This window comes from Prionailurus bengalensis, chromosome D2 (assembly GCF_016509475.1).
Source record: "Prionailurus bengalensis isolate Pbe53 chromosome D2, Fcat_Pben_1.1_paternal_pri, whole genome shotgun sequence".
Taxonomy (NCBI): Eukaryota; Metazoa; Chordata; class Mammalia; order Carnivora; family Felidae; genus Prionailurus; species Prionailurus bengalensis.
Genome location: NC_057351.1, coordinates 71,738,362 through 71,759,743, shown reverse-complemented (window position 1 = coordinate 71,759,743; position 21,382 = coordinate 71,738,362). Strand labels below are relative to the sequence as shown.

Below are 21,382 nucleotides of genomic sequence, written 5' to 3'. Positions count from 1 at the left end.
CTTAGAATTCTAAGAATACCACGTACAGAAGCAGTCTACAAAACTGGAAGATGACAGGACAGCAGAGAAAGTCGTTCATAGCTGATGACCCCTAGACCAACCAGCCAGCTCAGACTCCTAGCGATGTGAGGGAAACATTTTGAAAACATCCAAAACAAATCAGGTGGTCAGATAAGTGTAGTCACATTAAACACACACACATACACACACATACACAAACACACGCACAAACACACATACACAACCAGAAGAGACTGACAGAAGAACTGCCTAGCAGAATTCAACAAGAAAATAAGATGCAAAACCATGAATAAAATGGTTTAATTTTATTTAATACTGTGAACTTGGGCTATTATGTTAAATAATAATAAATAATTAAAACATAACCTGAACAGAAAAATGGAAACATCTAAACAAAGAATTAGTGAATTGAAACACAGGTCAAAGGAGACACAAGAATATAAAATACAGAGAACACATTAAGAAAAATTATGGACATAGTGAAAAAGCCTAACATAAGTAAAGCAAACTCCTGGAAATAGAAGACAGAGTGACACAATGGGACAGGTGGCAATATTTGAAGAGATAATGGCTGAAAACTTTACAAAAACGATGGAAAAAAATCAAGCTAGGAATAAGTAACCCATATAATTCGCAATCACAATGAAAAATAAATTTGATACTTAGATATATCATATTAAAATTACTGACATTCAAAAACTAAGAAAAAAATCTATTTTACAAAGCCAGAGATAGGGGGAAAAAACATACTGTTTTCAAAAGGGAAACAATAAGACTAATAGAGGAATTCTTAAGAGAAACAGTGGAAGCCAGAAGAAAAGGAAATTACACTTTCAAATTATTGAAAAAAAATTCTGTCAACTTAGAATGTTATTTCCAATAAAAATATCCTTCATATATAAAGACATGCAATTACACAATAAAAACGTTTTCAGGCATATGAAAACCAGCATATTTTATAGCCACAATTGAGAAACATAGTATTTATAAATGTTAAATAAAGTTCATCAAGCTAAAGAAATATTATAGCAGAAGTCAAGTCAGATCTATAGGAAAAAAAGATGAGAGAAAATGAACACTACATGGGTAAGTAAAAGAATTTTTTTCTTGTCATGATTTCTTTATAAGAAAATCATCTGTTTAAAGCCAAAAATAATGTGTTGTGTGGTTAATAACATACATAGAAGTAAAATATATGGCAATAATTACACAAAGGACAGGAAAAGAGCAAATGGAATTACACTATTGTAATATTCTTACCTTATACATGAAGTAGTATAATATTGATTCAAGGTAGACTGTGATAAGATAAAGATGACTATTACAATCACTACAGCAGTCACTAAAAAAAACACAAAAGAAGTATAGCTAAAAATCCAATAAAAGTGATAAAAGTGGACTTTAAAAACACTCAATTAATCCAAAAAAAGGCAAAGGGAAAAACAACAGAAGAAAAAATAAAGGAAATTTTAAAAACAAATACCATGACGGTAAGACTTAAACTCAATTATACCAGTATTATATTAAATATAAATGGACTAAATACTCTGATAAAAGGCAGAGATCTTCAGTCTACATTTTTAAAAAAACAAAAGAGCAAGACCTATATGTTGTTTATCAGAGATTCATTATTGTAAATAAAAACAGACAGATAGAAGACTTCCACTTCTGCCCATGAAGCATTAACCATTCTAGGAATTGACCTCCAGTTGTAAACAACAAGAAAATGAAACAATATATGAAACAACTACTTTCAAATAACAGGCAGCTCAGGAATGACATCTGAGCCTATGAGTCTATGACTCCCCTGGCTTGCACCTGGAGGCAGATTTAAGGATGCAGCCCAGGGAAGCAAATGCAAACAAAGCCCAGAGAGCTCATTTGGTGGAGAAAACAGAGGTCAAACTTTGGGGAGGCCATGTAAGAATTTGGGTGACAAAATATGAGAGAAAAGAGAGCTACACACATCAATCTACTGAGGGGTTTCTTAAATTTTTGCCTGAATAATGACTGAACACAGAGTGTGAAATTCCATGAAGCTAGAGACAGTATAACCAGAAAACAATAAGTCAAATAATGCCAGTAGTTCATGTAGGACTGGAATAGTTTGTATTCCAAACAGTTAGAGTGGAGAGACCTTATGATACAAAGAGCACTCTACAGAGACCACAGAAAGGCACTTAGTAGTGGAAATAAATTAACACTGAACTTAGGGTTGCTATATACAGGACCTTACAAATACCTTAAAGACAATTTTTGAACTGATCGTACAGATCTTAAATAACATAACTGCATGCCAGAATAAAGTATAACATACTAAAAGAAATACAACAAAATCAAATAATAAAACTGTAAAAATTCAGTGTCTAGAATACCACAAAAAATTACCAAGCTGAGACATCTGTTCCATAGTCAGAAAAAAAAATTAATACAACAAACAAACAAGAAAACATCACACACCATAGAATGAACAGAGAATGATTTTTAGAACAGCTATTAAAAGTATGCTTTACGTGCTCAAGAATATAGAGGAAAACATGAACATAAAAAAGGAGAGAAATGGAAAATATAAAAATGACAAACACAATTTTAAAATATGGAAAGTAAAATATGCAAAATAAAAAATAAATTCAATGAAAAAAAATCTTTCAACAATTGGTGCTGGGACCCCTGGATAGACACATGCTAAAGAATTAAGTTGGATCCCTATCTCCTATCTCATACCACACACAAAAATTAACTCAAAGTGGGTCAAAAACCTAAATGTAATAACTAAAACTATTAAATTCTTAGAAGAAAACCTTTGAGATCTTATATAATGCATGGTTTCCCAGATATGACACCAAAGGCAAAAAAAAGAAACAAAATAGAGAGTACATCATCAAAATTTAAAATATTTGTACAACAAAGGACACTCTCAAGGAAATGAAAGGACAACTCACAGAGTAGAAAATATATCTGCAAATCAATCTTTGATAAGGGACTTGTATTCACGGTATATAAAGAACTCTTACAGTTCAATAATAAAAAGATAAATAGCCCAATTAAACAATGAGCAGAGAATACTATAGACATTTCTCAGAAGAAGAAACAGAAGTGGCTAATAGGCACATGAAAAGATGTTCAAGAGCATATCACACTAAGTAACTGCATATCAAAACTGCAATGAGATACCACTTCACACACACCAGGATCATCATAATTAAAATGACATGAAATAACCAGTGTTGGCAAAAATATGGAGTAAATGGAATTCCTCATCCACTGTTGTGGGAATGTAAAATAATGCAGCAGCTTCAAAACAGTCTGGAAGTTCCTCAAAAGGTTAGTTGTAGTCACTGTTCAACCCAAAGTAGTTGAATCTAGTAAAGATATTCCACTCCCAAAGTAATGAAAATAGGTTCACACATAAATTTTTACATTAATATTCATAGAAGCATTATTCAAAAATCCCCTAGTTGTAAACACACAAATGTCCATCAAGTGATAATTAAACAAAATTTTACCAAATATTATGTGGTAATACAAAGAAATAAAGTACCGCTACAAGCTGCAACATGGATAAACCTTCAAAACATTTCACATTATGGAATGGGAAAGAAACCAGTCACAAAAGACTACAACTGTATGGCTCAATTTATTTAAACTGTCCATAATAGGCAAATTCAAAGAGATATAAAGAGTAGTGGTTGCTTACAATTGACAAGAGTAGATGGGGTTTAACAGTCAGTGACTGCTAATAAGTAATAAGGTTTCTTTTGAAGATGACAAAATTCCTTTTAAATTGATATGTGGTGATGACTGAGTAACTCTGTGAATATACTAAAAAACCACTGAGTTATACTCTTTAAATGGATAAACTGTATGGTATGCTGGATAATCTTAGGTGTCAGTGAAGCTAAGTTACAGAACCCAGTATTTAATCACACTAATGGCTCCCTCTTGAGTGTGGTAGAGACCTGTACATATGATGGAACAGTCATGAATTTAATCTGATTAGGTTATGTTACGTGGCACAGGTGACTTCAAGAAAGGAAAATCATCCTGGATAATCCCAATCAGAAGATCCCTTAAAAGGAATTGGCCTCTACTTGAAGAGATTCAAAGTGAGAGATACCATTTGAGCTTGTGAGACTCTACATTGCTAGTTTGGGAAAGAGAGGGGGACATGTGGGAAAGAACGTGAGCATTCATTAGAAGCTGAAGTGGTTACTAGCCACTGAAAAAACTGGCACGTTAGTTATACAACTGCAAGGAACTGAATTTCAAGAAGAACCTGAATGAGGTTGGAAGCAAATTCTTCTCTATGGCTTCCAAAAAAAGACTCAGCCTGACCCACACCTTGATTTCAGCCTTCGAGACCTCAAGCAGAGAAGCCAGCCAGGCTATGTCCAGCACCTGACATATAGAAGTGTGAGCTACAACAGGATATTGTTTAAGCCTCTATGTTTGTGGTAATTTGTTATGCTGCAATACAAAACTAATACACTCTCCCAAAAAAATGCAATGAGAGAAAAAAGAACAAACTGAGAGTGTGGCAGCTGCTTCTGTCAAAGTAGAAAGTGGTAACCTACAGTATCTGAAAATTAAAAGAGCCTTGTCATACATTGCTGAACTTTCATCTATTTGAAAGTCTGTTATAAGGTGGAAATGTTTAGGAATGTTATGTCCTCTTGATGAATTCAACTTTTTATCTTTATGAAGTGATCCTTATTCTAGGTAATATTTTTTGCTTTAAAATCTATTTGTATCCAGGGTGCCTGGGTGGCTCAGTCAGTTAAGTCTCCAACTTCAGCTCAGGTCATGATCTCACCGTCTAAGAGTTCAGGTCCCATGTCAGGCTCTGGGCTGACAGCTCAGAGCCTAGAGCCTGCTTCGGATTCTGTCTCTCTCTCTCTCTCTCTCTCTCTCTCTCTCTGCCCCTTCCCAGCTCGCGCTCTGCCTTTCTCTCTCAAAAACAGAATAAAAACATTAAAAAAATGTTTTTAACCTATTTTTCTGATATTGTAGCCAACTCAGCTTTCTCTTGATTTGTGTTAGCATACTATTTCTATTTCCATTCTTTAACTTTTAAAATAACTGTGTTGGGGCGCCTGGGTGGCGCAGTCGGTTAAGCGTCCAACTTCAGCCAGGTCACGATCTCGCAGTCCGTGAGTTCGAGCCCCGCGTCAGGCTCTGGGCTGATGGCTCAGAGCCTGGAGCCTGTTTCCGATTCTGTGTCTCCCTCTCTCTCTGCCCCTCCCCCGTTCATGCTCTGTCTCTCTCTGTCCCAAAAAAAATAAATAAACGTTGAAAAAAAATTAAAAAAAAAATAAAATAACTGTGTCTTTGTATTTTAAATACAAAGTGAAACAACATAGCATATAGTTGGGTCTTGCTTTTTCAGCTAATACGAAAATCCTAGCCTTTTTATTGAAGTAATTGGATCATTTATATTTAGCATGATTACTGAAATGACTGAGGTTAAATCTATCATTTTGCCATTAGTTAACTATTTGTCCTACCTATTATGCATAGCTCTTTTTCCTTGTTTTGCTTTCTTTTGGATTATTTCATCTACTTTCTTGGCTTACTGGCTATGATTCTCTGTGTCATTTTAGTAGTTGTTTGAGGGTTTTGAATATACATCTACAAATTATCACAGTCTATATTCAAGCAATATACCACTTCACATATCATATAAAAATTCTACAACAGGATACGTCCATTCTTCTTCTGTTGGCCTTTAAGCTATTACAGTCATAATTTTCTTATACATAAAAATTAAACTCCTAATACACTGTTGCCATTTTTGCCTTAAAATTTTTATTGCCTTTTTTAGATATGGAAATTTTAAGAAAAAAAGGTCTTTACCCATATTATTACCACGTCCTGTGTTCCTCATTCCTTTGTGTAAATCAGACTTATATCTGGAAGTTATCCTTCTGGCTGAAGGACTTGATTTAACATTTCTTATACACCAAGTTCATTGGTAATAAATTCTTATAATTTTTGTAATTTTGAAATAATTTTTATTTTACCCTCATTTTTGAAAGATATTATCATTAAGTAAACAATTCTAAGTTTTTTCTTTTGCTATTTTAAAGATGTTCCACTTCTCTTGCTCCACTGTTTTTTGTTTGTTTGTTCTTCTGATGAAAAATACGATATCAGACTTACTTTGTTCCTTTCCTCTGTCCATACTGAATCATATTTCTCTGGGCTGCTTTAATCTTTTTATCACTGGGTTAAGCAGTTTTATTATTATGGTTATTGGTATAGATTTACCCACATTTTCTGTGTTTAACATTTATTGACATTCTTGCCTCTTTGGATTTAGTTTTTATCAAATTTGGAAAAATTATGGTCATTATTTCTTGTGATTTTTCTAAGCCCTCTCTCTCTCCCCTCCTTCAGAGGATCCAATTATTGGGCCTAATATGACAACAATATTAGGCCTCTTGATCCAGGGCTCATTGATGTGCTGTTCATTTTATTTCAGTTATTCTTCCTTCTGTGCTTCATTTTGGGTACTTCCTCTTGCTTGTCTTTGCATATACCAATCTTAACTTTCACACATCTAATCTGGTATCAATCACATTCATTTTTCATCTCAGTATTTTTTATCTCTATAAATTCTACGTTTTTGTTTTTGTTTTCGTTTTCTGTGACTCTAACATGCGCAAATTTTCAGTTTTTAGAGGTGCTTGGGTGGCTCATTCGATTAAGCATCTGACTTTGCTTTCGGCACAGGTCACGAACTCACATTTTGTGGGTTTGTGCCCTGCATCAGGCTCTGCACTGACTGTGCAAGGCCTGCTTGGAATTCTCCCTCTCCTCTCTCTCTGCCCCTCCCCTGCTCATGTGCAATCTCTCTCTCTCTCTCTCTCTCTCTCTCATAAACAAACTTTAAAAATTTTAGTTTTTCATATATGAAATATCTTTATAATCATTGTTTCAATATCCTTGTCTACTCTTAGCATATATTTAACTTCTATGTTGGTTTCAATTGAGTGATTTTTCTTCCTCATTGTGAGTCAAGGTTCTCCTGATTCTCTGCATACATGCATATTGGAAGCCTGACATTGTGAATTTTAAGTATTACATTTTGGGTGCTGGAAACTTTTTGTATTCCTAAAATATTCTTCAGCTTTGTCCTGGAATTTGGCTAAGTTAGTTGAAAACAGTTTGATCCTCCTGGCTATGTTACACAAGACCATAGCAAGATTTAGTCTTGTGCTAATTTTGCCGTATTAAGTTAAGCAAAACCCTTCTAAGTACTCTACCTGATGCCCAGTGATTAATGCCCAAGCAATTCCCTGCCCTGTGTGTGATTTGGTGACTATTCCATTCAAGTAATTCTTTCTGCAGACTCAAGTAGTTTTCCACAGTGTCACACTTATTTTTTAGCTTGATATTCAGGGAGTATCCTTCTGCAGTTTTCCACAGTTCTCCCTCCCTCTCTTTCTCTTTCTCTCTCTCTCTTCAGGTCTCTCTTCTTTGGTTCTCTTCCCAGGGAATCTAGCCACCGTGGCCTTCCCTCCCCACATTCCCAGCCCCATTTCTCCAACTCACGGTAACCACCAAACTCTACCTGTGTCCCCTGACTGCACTGCTTCATGCAAACTTTCTTCAGGCACTAACCAAGGATAAGTGGGGCTCACCTGATGTGTTTTCTCTCTGAGGGATCACTGGCTTTTGCTGCTTGTCCAGTATCTTCATAAGTGTTCTTCATCTATTTTGTCCCATTTCTTAATTGTTTCAGGTGGGGGCAGTTAAATTGAGTCATCTTTAGAGTAACTAATCTTCCCACTTTGCTAAGGACTGTCCTGGTATTAGTACTGAAAGTCCTATATCTTAGGAAAGCCCTCAGTCTTGGATACATATCAGAACTGCTGGTCACCCTACTCACTGTTACTCCATTTCTGCTTGATGATAAAGTTTCTTTTTTATTTTAAAACCATATTTAAAAAACAACTTGACACTTAAAGAAAAAGTCACAGTAGTATACTATGTAGCTTATAACATATTTAAAAGTGATAAGGCTCTTACATTACTGAGAAGTAGAGTATCATTCAAATGAATACTGTGACAAGTTAAAGATTAATAGAAAACCTAGAGCAAACATAAAAAGAAGATAATCTAGTCAACAGACCAACAAATAAAACAAAGCATAAAATATGTTCAATTAATTTAAAGGAAGGCAGAAAAGAGGTAAACAGAACCTAAGAACAGATGGGAATAGAAAAAACAAGTAACCAGATGGAAATTTAAGATAAAAACATTTAATTTCAAGGGTCCAAACACAGTAATTTAACAGCAGAAACTATCAAATTGTACTAAAAATAAAGAGCCTAACAATATGTTGTTCATAAGAAACATACTGTAAATATACATACATAAAGTAAAAATATGAAAATAAAGTATCACAAAAACACTACTCAAAACTAGTTTTTAGAGAAAATTTTATAACATCAAATGCTTGTATTAGGGAAAAAACATCAACTCAATTATTTAAGCTTCAACTTTATATAACTGGAAGAAAAGCAACATAAACTATGAGTATGCAAAAAGAAGGAAAAATTAAGGAAGACCAGAAATTAATGAATTCTTAAATGGACAACAGAGGAAAATCAAAATAACAAAAAGCTATTTGTAGGATCAATGAAAACTGACAAACCTCAAGACAGACTGATCAAGAGAGAAAACACAAATTATCAATATTTAGAATTAAAGAGGCTATCATTAAAGATCCTCTAGAGTAAAAGGATAATAACAATTATTATGAACATCTTTCTGTCAATAACATCTTAAATGAAATGAATAAATTCCTTGAAAGACACACTACTAAACGCACTCAAGAAAAGTTAATGAATCTGAAAAGCCTCATACCTACTAAAAAAAAAAAAGAATTTGTAGTTAAAATTCCTCTCCCAAAGAAAACCCCAGGCCCAGATGTCCACCAAATATTTAAGAAATAATGCCAGTCAGTTCTACATAAACTCTTCCAGAAAACAGAAGAGGAAAAAGTATTTCTCAGCTCTCGAGACTGATACCAAACCAGACACTACAAAAACTACAGGCAAATATTGTCATCAATATTAATGAAAAAATGCTTAACAAAATTTAAACAAATTGAACCCAGCAATATAGTAAAAGATAACACACCATAAGTGGAATTTATCCCAAAAATGCAAGATTGGCTTGGCATTTGAAACTCAATCAGTATGATCAATGATATTAACAACTAAAACAAAAAATAATTATATGATCATCTCACAGATGCATGCCTTTGGAAGAATTACACATCACTTCATGATTTTTTTTTAATTTTTTTAATGTTTACTTATTTTTGAGAGAGAGAGAGAGAGGGAGAGAGAGAGAGACAGAGCATGAGCAGGGAAGGGGGCAGAGAAAGAGACACACACAGAATCCGAAGCAGGCTCCAGGCTCTGAGCTGTCAGCACAGAGCCCAATGCAGGGCTCGAACTCACAGACCATGAGGTCATGACCTGAACTGAAGTCGGACGATCAACCGACTGAACCACCCAGGCGCCCCCACATCAGTTCATGATTGAAAGGAAGGAAGGAAGGAAGGAAGGAAGGAAGGAAGGAAGGAAGGAAGGAAGGAAGAAAGAAAGAAAGAAAGAAAGAAAGAAAGAAAGAAAGAAAGAAAGAAAGAAAGAAAGAAAACCTCAACTAACTAGGAATAGAAGGGAAGCTTCTCAATCTGGTAAAGACATTTATAAAATGTCAATAGCTAACATTATACTTAAAGGCTAAGTACACTGCAATTGAGACAACTGTCCACTCTCACTAATTCAACCCTATGTTGCACTGTAGGGCCTAGACAGTGTAATAAGGAAAGAACAAAAATAATATGCATGATTTGGAAAGGAAAAAAAGAATACTGTGTTTATTAAAAAGCAACACAAAGAAAATCCTAAAGAATCTATATGAAGAGTACCAGAATGAACAAAAGAAGTCATCAAGGTCACATAGTACAGGGGCAACATAGCACCCAAAAAAATGCATTTCTATAAAATTGCAAAATCATTAGAAAATTCTGTGTATTAAATTCCATTTTATCCACCATGAAGAAACAATGTAGAACTTTTGGTAACTGAAAACAATGAAGGCTGCCTAGGTCTATGTCTCCTAATACATCCTTCAGAAAAAAAAAAGTACAAGCGGTGAAAAAAAAATCCAAAAACTACACCTTCATCATAATCTGACAATAGAAAAAAAAATCCATGGAAGCAATCTCATATGCTCCCATCCAATTGCAAGATTTTGTGGTGAGAAAGTACTCACCAAGATAAAAAAGAAGAGAGAAGATGAAAGCTTGAAACAAGTTTAAAGTTGATATAAAATCTCCCTTGGAAAGATTAAGTCTATCCTAAGTATGAAAATACCAAGACAGTGTCACTGTAAATGAGCACCATACATAGAAAAGGACCCAGGGACACTAGGTTCGCTCAGTTGGTAGAATGTGCAACTCTTGATCTAAAGGATATAGGTTAAAGCCCCACATTGTGTGTAGAGATTACTTAAAAGAAAAAAATCTTAAAAAAAAAAAAGTACTTAAAAAGCAGGGATAATTTGAAGTAGGAGTCTTGAGTATAACTTCGGGGAGAAAAAGGGTAGTAAATAAAAGATGTGCCTTTTGGCAACCAGGTGGTTAAGGGATAAATAAAGTGGAAAAGTTAACTTCTTTCAAGACAAAAAAAGCCACAAATTCAGGACATACAATTCTTACCTTGGCCACCAAAACTTTGCTTTTCTAACAGAAGAGAGCTCCATAAAACTAGAAATCTTATAAACTATGCCAATGCCAGAAAAATGAAGAAAATATTAATGAATCTATGCAGTTATTATTAAAAACACAGAAAACAAAACAAAAATCAGAAAACCAGATCCAACATACATTAACTATTGAAAATTCCCCTGAAAAATATAACCAGGAAGCAGGAAACCATGACAGCTCTCCAAACAGAATAAATATAGTCAAACCAGCATTTATTTGAAGAGTAGCAAAAACTACCTTAAATCAGAAATTCAATGAAGAATTGACATGGGCATAAAGAAGGAAGAAATGAAATAAGAGTTGACTCAACTAAGGAAAAGAATAAAAACAAACAAACTCAGAAGTAGGCACTGAATTATAAGATGCCCAAGGGAAAACAACAACGAAGAAAGTGAAAAGGTGATTGAGAGAGAAATTAAGAGGGTCAGAAATGAAGAACTGGACACCTGCATGGCTCAGTCAGATGGGCAGCGAACTCTTGATTTTAGCTTAGGTCATGATCTCACAGTCTTGGGATAAGGCCCACAGTTGGGATCTGAACTGAGCACAGAGGCTGTTTGGGATTCTCTCCCTTCTTCTCTCTCTGCCCCTCCCCTATTCACAGGCTCATGTGTGTTCTCTTCCTCTCTCAAAATACATAAACAACCTTAAAAAATGGAGAATATTTAAAACTATAATCCAAGAAAATTTTCTAGAAATAAAATAATTCCTTAGTGCCTCCTTCAAGTCACTCGCTGCTGTCCCCAAAAGTAACCACTTCCCTGATCTCTCATAAAATAACTTTGCCTCTTTTTGAATGTTACATAAACTAAGATAGAGTGTCTTGTTTTGTGTCTGGCTTCTTTCTCTCCACACCATATATGTGAGAGCCGCCATAGTGTCCCATGTGGTTACACGTAAATCATTCTCATGCTGTATGCTCCATTGTGCATAATATCAATTTCTTTATTCATACAGCTGCTGATGAACATTTGGATGAGTTCCAGGTTGGAACTATTAAAACTATGCTGTGTGAACATTCCTATGAGTGTCTTGCAAGTGAACATTTGCTTTATATTGGGTTACTGAGCCTAAACCAGGGGTCAGCAAACATTTTCTGTAAAGGACCAAATAGTATTTTAGACAGTGTGGGCACATATAGACTCTGGCAGAGATTCATCCCTTCTTTCTTTTGTTTCTTCCCTTCCTACATTCCTTCATTACTTACTTACTTCCTCTTCCTCAGTCTCCTTCTCTTTTTCAACCTTTTATAAAGGTGAAATCATTTTTTTTTTAATTTTTTTTTTCAACGTTTATTTATTTTTTTGGGACAGAGAGAGAGCATGAACGGGGGAGGGGCAGAGAGAGAGGGAGACACAGAATCGGAAACAGGCTCCAGGCTCTGAGCCATCAGCCCAGAGCCTGACGCGGGGCTCGAACTCACGGACTGCGAGATCGTGACCTGGTTGAAGTCGGACGCTTAACCGACTGTGCCACCCAGGCGCCCCACGGTGAAATCATTCTTGTTCACAGGCTATGTAGAAACAAGCCACAGGCTAAATTTGGCAGTATTTGGTAAACTTTGGTAAACTTTGGTAAATTTGGTAAACTATAGTTTACCAGGCACTGGCCTACACACAGAATCCTTGATTCATTGGGAATGCATTTATTCAGCTTTGACAGATATTTCCAAAGTGTTTTCCAAGTGTTATGCCATTTAGACTTTCAAAAAGCAGTATATAAGATTTCCATTTGTTCTATATCATTGTTAACAATTAAAATTATATATATTTTTATTTTATACATTCTGGTGGATAATTAGTGGTATCATTTTGTGGTTTTCATTTGCATTCCCCTCAAGACCAAAAAGGTTAAACACCTTTCCCGTTGTTTATTGGTGTTTTAAATATCCTCTTTTGTGATGTTCAACTATCTTGCCCATTTTTTGTTTGTACTGTTTCTTTTTGTTACTGATTTATAATAAATCTCAATTTGAGATAAGAGGTTTTATTAGATAATTAGATTTATAAATAACTTCAATTCAGAGGCTTCCATTCCTCAATTTCTAAAGGTTTTATTATGAATGGAATTTCTTAATATAGTACAATTTATCTCATTTCCCTCTTTGGTTAATCTTTTGAGTCCTGTATCCTGTTTAAGAAGTGACTATTTGGGGGGATTGCCATGGCAGAGTAGTTGTAGAACCCTATGCTTGCTTCGTCCCTCAAACACAGCTAGATAAACATTAAATCACTCTGAACACCCAAGAAATCGATCTGAAGACTGAGAGAACAAACCAGACAGCCAGGAGAGGGAGAGAGGAGGTCACATTGTGGAAGGTAGGAGGTATAGACATGTGATTTTGGGGAGAAAAGAGTCATGGGTGCTGTGGAAGGGAAGTAGTCCAGATCACAGAGAAAGGGGAGAGAGAGAGAGAGAGAGAGAGAGAGAGAACGCACAGTGCACAGAGGATCACAAGAACACTTCCCAAAAAGCACTGACTGGGAAAATGAGAGGGGATGATTATTGCGAGTTTTTACAACCAGCAGAGCTCAAAGACTGAAGTTATAGAAGACTGCACCATGGCTGGTGTGGAGCCCCGCAGGCACAGCAGTATTCCCATGGAGAAGGAGGGGAGAGGCCCAGGAGCAGACAGCATGATCTGAGGATTCCCTGGGCCACATTGGGAGACACAGTTCCTCTTACTGGAGTTCAACTGGGAGAGGTGGCACTACCTCTGGGGAAACAAGAGAGTCAGCAGGCTCCCACTGCACTATTCTCTTCTTTACCATAGGGACAGAGATGCTTGCTGAGGGCAGCTAAACTGGATGCTTGATCTTTGCTGCACCTTACTCTAAACTCCAAGCACCTGTGCATTCGTGCAACTCCCATCTGGGACAAACCCTCCCCCAGGATCAGCCCGAGTCGGCACTGTGCTGGATCCCTAAAGTGTGGAGTTTTGAAACTCAGCTGGCGTGCCTGAGATAAAACACAGGTGCACTGTGTGGCCAGGCGAGCAAACAGGTGGGACGCAGACAGGGTGAAGGCAGGGATCTGACAAAAGCCTGGGGCACAGGAGGGGAGATTCTTTCCTCTTCTGTGAGGGCTTCCCAGACAGCAGCAGGCGCAAACTCCTCTATCCAGGTATGAGAGAGAGGGCTGGTGCCTTTCTTCTCCCCTGCCCATCAGCAAGAACAGATGTCAGTGAGCTGCACAGCACCCTCAGTGGAGGGCTGAGCCGCTTACACTTAGCCCGCCCCACCATGCTCTGCAGGTGCTTCTTTACTAAAGGGCAAGTGTGCCTGAGACTCAGAGCATCAGGGCCCTGGCCAAGACCAAAACTCTCCCACAAGCACCAAGTGTACTGACCATACAGTGCTACAATGCTTCAGCTCTGGTGGAAATAAGATCAGGGCCCTTTTAACAAGCAGACCAAAGCACACCTAGTTAAAACTCACCATACACTAGACAAAGTCCAAATGCTACCCACAGCAAGTTAAGGAGAAACTCTGCAGAGGGATGACCTTAAGGAAAGGGCAACTTTTATCTTTATTATTTATTCCATTCCAGCCTTTATTTTTTAATTTCACTCCATCTATTTTATTTGGCTTTAATTTTATGCTTTTCCTAACCTTTGATATGGATACTTACATCACAGTATTCAGCCTTTCATCTTTTGTGATGTAAGCATTTAAAACTACCAATTTCTTGGTAAGCACTGCTTCAGCTGCATGGCACAGAATTTTAATATATTACATCATTTTAATTATCACTCAATCCAAAATATTTTTTTAATTTTTATTATGTTATCTAGGACCCGTGGGTTATTAGAACAGATTCCTTAATTTCTAAATATATAGAAATTCCTATTTATACTCCTGTTATTTAGCTCTAAGTCAATTTCACTTTGGTAGGACAACAAATTATTTATGAGTTTCTACACACTTATCATATTATGCAAAGAATTTTAATGATCTAGACAGTATAGAGAATTCTCATAAATGCCAGTTTAACATAATAATTTCCACAGAAGTAGTTAAGAAATTATAGCCATATTTATATGACTATCTAGATTTCAAGCCAAAGACTGTAACAAGAGATGAAAAAGGGCACTATATAATAATAAAGGATCTATCCAACAAGAAGACCTAATAATTGTAAATATATATGCCCCCAGCTTGATAGCACCCAAATATATAAATTAATGAAAAACATTAAGAAATTCATTGATAATAATACAATAATAGGTGGGGGCTTTAACACCACACAAACAGCAATGGACATTATCTAAGCAGAAAATCAACAAGGAAACAATGGCTTTCAATGACACCCTGGACCAGATGGACTTAACAGATATATTCAGGACGTCTCATCCTAAAGCAGCAGAACATGCATTTTTTGAGTGCACATGGGACCCTGTCCAGAACAGATCACATACTGGGTCACAAATCAGGCCTCAAAAAATACAAAAAGACTGAGATCATACCATGCATATTTTTACACCACAACGCTATGAAACTTGAAGTCAACCACAAAAAAAAAAAAAAAAAAAAATTGGAAAGCCCTCAAACAAATGGAGGTTAAAGAACATCATACTAAAGAACGAATGGGTTAACCAGGAAATTATAGAAGAAATCTTTTAAGAAATGGAAACAAATGAAAACACAATGGTTCAAAACCTTTGGGATGCAGCAAAGGCAGCCATAAGAGGGAAGTATATAGCAATACAGGACTACTTCAAAAAGAAAAATCTCAACTATACAACCTAACTTTACACCTAAAGGAGCTATAAAGAGAACAGCAAATGAAGCCTAAAGCCAGCAGAAGAAGGGAAACAATAAAGACACAGAAAATAATAAAGATATAGAATAAATGAGATAGAAACAAAATAAAAACAAAACAAAAAAACAGATCAATGAAAGTACAAGTTGGTTCTTTGAAAGAATTAATGAAATTGGCAAACCTCTAGCCAGACTTATCAAAAAGAAAAGAGAAAGAACCCAAATAGATAAAATCACGAATGAGAGATCAAAACCAAAACCACAGAAATATAAACACATAAGGTAATTTATGAAAAATTATATGGTAATAAATTGGGCAATCTTGAAGAAATGGATAAATTCCTAGAAACAACATATAAACTACCAAAACTGGAACAGACCAATTATCAGCAAACAAACTGAATAATCAAAAATCTCCCAACAAACAAAAGTCCAGGGCCAGATGTCTTCCCAAGCAAATTTTACCAAACATTTAAAGAAGAGTTAATACCTATTCTTAAAAAACTGTTCCAAATAATAGCAATGGAAGGAAACTTCCAAACTCATTCTCGAGGCCAGCACTATCTTGATTCCAAAACCAGAAAAGACCCCACTAAAAAGGAGAATTACAGCCCAATAGACCTGATAAACATGGATGCAAAAATTCTCAACAACATAAGAGCAAATCAAATCCAACAGTACATTAAAAGAATTATTCACCACAATCATATAGGATTTTATGCCTGTGCTGCAGGGATGGTTCAATATTCATAAATCAACCAATGCCATACACCACATAATAAAAGAAAGGATCAGAACCATATGATCCTTTCAATAAATGCAGGAAAAGCATTTGACAAAGTACACTTCCCAATTTTGATAAAAATCCTCAACAAAGTAGGGATCGAGGGTACATACCTCAATATCATAAAGACCATATATTAAAGTCCCATAGCTAATATGCTGAATGAGGAGAAACTGAGAGCTTTTCCTCTAAGGTCAGGAACAAGACGGGATGTCAACTCTCAGCGTTATTTAACACAGTACTAGACAGCCATAGCAACTTCTTACTAGACATGTTTCCAGAGACAAGGAAAACAAAAGCAAAGGCAAACTACTGGGATTTCAAGATAAAAAAGGTTCTTTACAGACAAGGAAACAATAAAAAAAACTAAAAGGCAACCAATGGAAGGGGAAAAGAAACTTTCAAATGATATATCAGATAAAGGATTAGTATCCAAAATCTATAAAGAACTTACAAACTCAACACCCAAGAAACAAATAATCCAGTGAAGAAATGGGCAGAGGACATGAATAGATACTTTTCCAAAGAAGACATACAGATGGCTAATAGACACATGCAAAAATGCTCAAATCACTCATCAGAGAAATACAAATCAAAATCACAATGAAATACCACCTCATCCCTGTCAGAATGGCTAAAATTAACAACGCCAGAAACAACAGACGTTGGCAAGGATGAGGAGAAAGGGGAACCCTCTTACACTGTTTTTGGGAATGCAAACTGATGCAGCCTCTCTGGAAAACAGTATGGACGTTCCTCAAAAAGTTAAAAATAGAACTACCTTGTGACCCAGCAACTGTACTACTAAGTATTTATCCAAAGGAAACAAAAATATTGATTCAAAGGGGCACATGTACCCAGATATTTATAACAGCACTATCAACAATAGCCTAACTATGGAAAGAGCCCAAATGTCCACTGACTGATGAATGGATAGAGATGTAATACACACACACACACACACACACACACACACACACACACACACACACTCACAATAGAATATCACTCAGGCACCAAAAAGAATGAAATCTTGCCATTTGCAATGACATGGATGGAGCTAGAGTGTATTATGCTAAGTGAAATAAGTCAATCAGAGAAAGACAAAGATCATGATTTCACTCATATGTGGAATTTAAGAAACAAAATAGAAGGGGAAGGGAAGAAAAAATAAAATAAGATAAAAACATAGAGGGAGGCAAACCATAAGAGACACTTAAAGATAGACAACAAACTGAGGTTTGATGGAGGCTGGTGGGTGGCTGAATGGGCATTAGAGAGGGCACTTGTTAGAATGAACACTGTTCTTATGTGTAGGGGATGAATCATTAGTTCCTGAAACAAATATTACCCTGTATGTTAGCTAGCTACAACTTAAATAAAAACGTGAAACACTATGAAAAAAAAAAAAAAAAACGAGAAGTGACTACCAAAGCTTTAAAGCTATACAAATACCCTGTTTCTCCGTATCGTTTTACTCCCAAATTTCAACATAAGTGGATTATCTTACAGCTAGTATTACTGTGGGTTTCTAATAGTGATTTTTTTTTAATTTTTCTCACTCCTTCTACATTTATTATTTATAATTCTTCTGTAAGGAATTTTGTTCATTTTCACCCATTTATTACTTATTAAATCAATTTACATCAGTTTAGATTCATGGATATTATTCTGTTGAGTTGTAACCCAATGCAATCATTACTTTTTGTTCAAACTTCATTCCCCTGAGAATTCTTTTAGGTTGGTACTGTGTCTCTTTGGCATGATCCTGATCCCCTCTTCTTTTTTTTTAATCTCTTTCTTACTTTGGGGCACCAAACAATGCTCCAGGATCATCATGTATTCTCCCAATCCAGGCCCTAGAATTAACCATTTCTCCATAGAGCCCTGGTTCCTCTCATTGGAAAACAGTATTTATTTATTTATTTATTTTCAGGGTTTTTAAAAATTTTTTAATATGAAGTTTACTGTCAAATTGGTTTCCATACAACACCCAGTGCTCATCCCAACAGGTGCCCTCCTCAATACCCACCACCCACCCTCCCCACCCTCCCACCACCCATCAACCCTCAGTTTGTTCTCAGTTTTTAAGAGTCTCTTACTGGAAAACAGTATTTAAAAACCAAGATATAGGCACTATATGTGTTTTTGCTTGTGGGATGTCATGGCTTCTAGACCATCTTGACAAACAGAACTAGAAAATACATGTATACCCTAAACTATGTATACACACATATATCTATATTTACCTTTTTGTGTGTGTGTATATATGTACCTCTTTGTGTATATATTAAAATAAACATGAATTCATGCTGTTAGCTCAGACCCTAATCCAATACCACAGGGTTCTTTGTAGTCTTCACTCCTTGCTTATTTTTAATTTCTTTTTCTGACAGTGGAAAACTTGGCTTACATTAAAATACAATTTATTTTCCAAACCTAGTAAACACATAAAGTATTGTTAGAATTGTTAACCTATACCACATGATAAGCAAATTTACTAATCAGATTACAATTTTATGTACAGTTTTTTTTTTTCTTTAGCTTTATGGTATTAAGTCAAAACACTGTTTTCCAAAGTTGCTTAGGTCAGCCCTTTTTTTTTTTCCTATTTTTGATGATGTTATGGCTTTTGTAATATAGTTAAATTTACTTGTCACAATTTTACTTTACACCCTAGGGTCTCCTGACATTCTAGGTGACTTTTCTTTTTAATTTGCATTCACAAAGTTCACTCTTTGTGGTGTAAAACATGGGTTTTGACAAATGCATGGATTCATGTATCAACCTACACAGTGTCAGAAAGAACAGTTCTACAACACAAAAACTCCACTTTGAGGCCCCCTTGAAGTTAATCCTTACCTTTACTACTTCTGGCAAATAACTGATCTGTTTTCCATCCCCACAGTTCTGCCTGTTCCAGATCATTTTATAAATGAAATTACACAACTTGTAGCCTTTGGGTCTGGTTTCTTTCACTAAGCAAAAAGCATTTAAGATTTAATCATGTGGTTTTACAAACCAATATTTGTTCTTTTTTGCTTTTCATATATTTCAAAGTTTATGCAGCAGGTATTGTTGCACTCTACACCACATCCCCTCAGTCCATCTGGTTTCAGTACAGCACACTGTGGGTGACTCACCTAAAGCAAGTTCTGCAATATCTCTACTTTTCACTAGCCAGGGCAAGCTAGTAACCAGACTGTTGGCACAGCTCCGAAGCACAGTACCTCCAAAGGCATCACCCAACCAATGAACGATGAGAAGCCACAGATAAGTGCACCACCTTCCAGTCCCTCAGCAGGTTAACTCTGAGGAGCATTCTACATGGTCCTCGTAGGTCCCTAGTGGGTGTGAGTCCAAATTTCCTAGTATCCGGATTAGTAATTATTGGTATTATTAGTATTATTAGTATTATTGGTTTTTCTCCCTTCTTTAAAACTCTCTCTTCCCTCAACTGTGCTTCCTAGGTTCACTTCCCAAATAAACTATTTCTCTTATCCTTGTGTTAGGATGTCACCTGTTCTAAGACACTTTCCCCAGATATCCCTATGACTCATTCTCTCATCTATATGAAGTATTTATTGTTACTTCTCAGTGAGCTCTTCTCTCACCACCTTCTTAAATTGCAAGCCTTATTCCCCTTCCTTCCTTTAGTTAATAGCATTTTATTTATTTAAAAGCACTTAATCTCATATACGCATGTGTATAGAATTAATTTTATTAATTTCAACTAGGCTCTGTGAATGGAATAATTTTAGTCTAATTTGTTAATAATTGTGTCTCTAGCACTTAAAATGCCCCTTGGAACATAGTAGGCACTCAATAAAAATATATTGAATAAGTAATCTTTCAAGAAGGTTGTTTTTATTTAGCATAAGAGACTTCCTATGGAAAAAAACCTGAAAACTATTAACTTTCAAAATCGTATGGTATTCCTAATGAGGCCAGCTGATTCCATCACAAATGTTATTTAAAACATTCTCACACTTAGCACAAAGTTTGCCTGGATCTTCTGAGTTGCCTCTGAATTCTAAGATACCGTAAAACTATGAACAATAAAAGACTATATACTACAAGGTAGAAAACGGGCATAAGTCCAGTTTTCATATGAAGCCAAATATATTGTGCCGAACATAGTGTGTAGAATGCCATCTACACAACAGCGATGGATATAGGGAAGAATATTTTTTATCGGTGAAATTTGAGTCCCATTATGTTTTTCTAAGTATTTATTATAAGAAAGACAAAATCATTCTTGGTTTCCAAACTGAAATTCTATTGATCACATTTTTATTACCTGGACACTGGATAAAGGACCACTCATAGTTCTTTTCTTTAGGACAAAGACTGGAATCAAGAACCATCTCACTACTGTGCATTCCAACAAGCTTCATTGGTCCTCGCGAAGATCCTTCAATGCAGTGTCCTCTTCCTGTGTTACTAGGATCATTGCACCAGCCACATCCAGGCTGTTCCAAACAATGCCCACAGGTTCTCAATCCAGAACAATTTTGAGCTGCATGACAGGAACATTAACAAATATGTTATATGACTTTATATTCAAATAGAATTATAAGCTAATGGAAAAATAAGTATGATCTGAAATAAAGAATATAAAAAGTTGTCTGTAGCTAATGTAAACACTTTTTGTAATAATACCAAAGAGTCAGCAGTTACTTAAAGCAAATAAAACATACATCATGAACAAAGAGGAGATAAATGAACAAATAGGTGAAAAAGGGTGTGTGGTAACCATGACATGGAGAAAAATGAAGTCAGCACTTCAAGATTCCTGAGAACTTTGCCTCAAAGCAGATCCAGGGGCCTACAGACCACATTTGCCATTGTTTGTGATGTAGAGCCATGTTAGCTGTTCTTGTTGTGCCTAGTAAAGGCCTTCAAGGAAAAACTCTGCATCTGCCTATGACTGTCCAGTGCAAAGGCTGCCTGCCCATTCCCTGAGATAGCTGAGCCCTATTTGTACTGCCTTTCACTGACGATGTTCTTCCCAAGGGTCCAAGATACTAG

At 35.9% G+C, this 21,382-nt stretch overlaps 1 protein-coding gene across 1 annotated transcript in view; it reads right to left on the bottom strand.

The window, feature by feature from the left end:
* Window positions 1-21,382, bottom strand: part of ATRNL1 (attractin like 1) — a 782,697-nt gene that overhangs the window by 579,153 nt on the left and 182,162 nt on the right. The window contains exon 18 of the mRNA XM_043597648.1: window positions 20,652-20,870. Coding sequence (XP_043453583.1) covers window positions 20,652-20,870 — 219 coding nt within the window. The remainder of the gene's footprint in view (window positions 1-20,651; window positions 20,871-21,382) is intronic.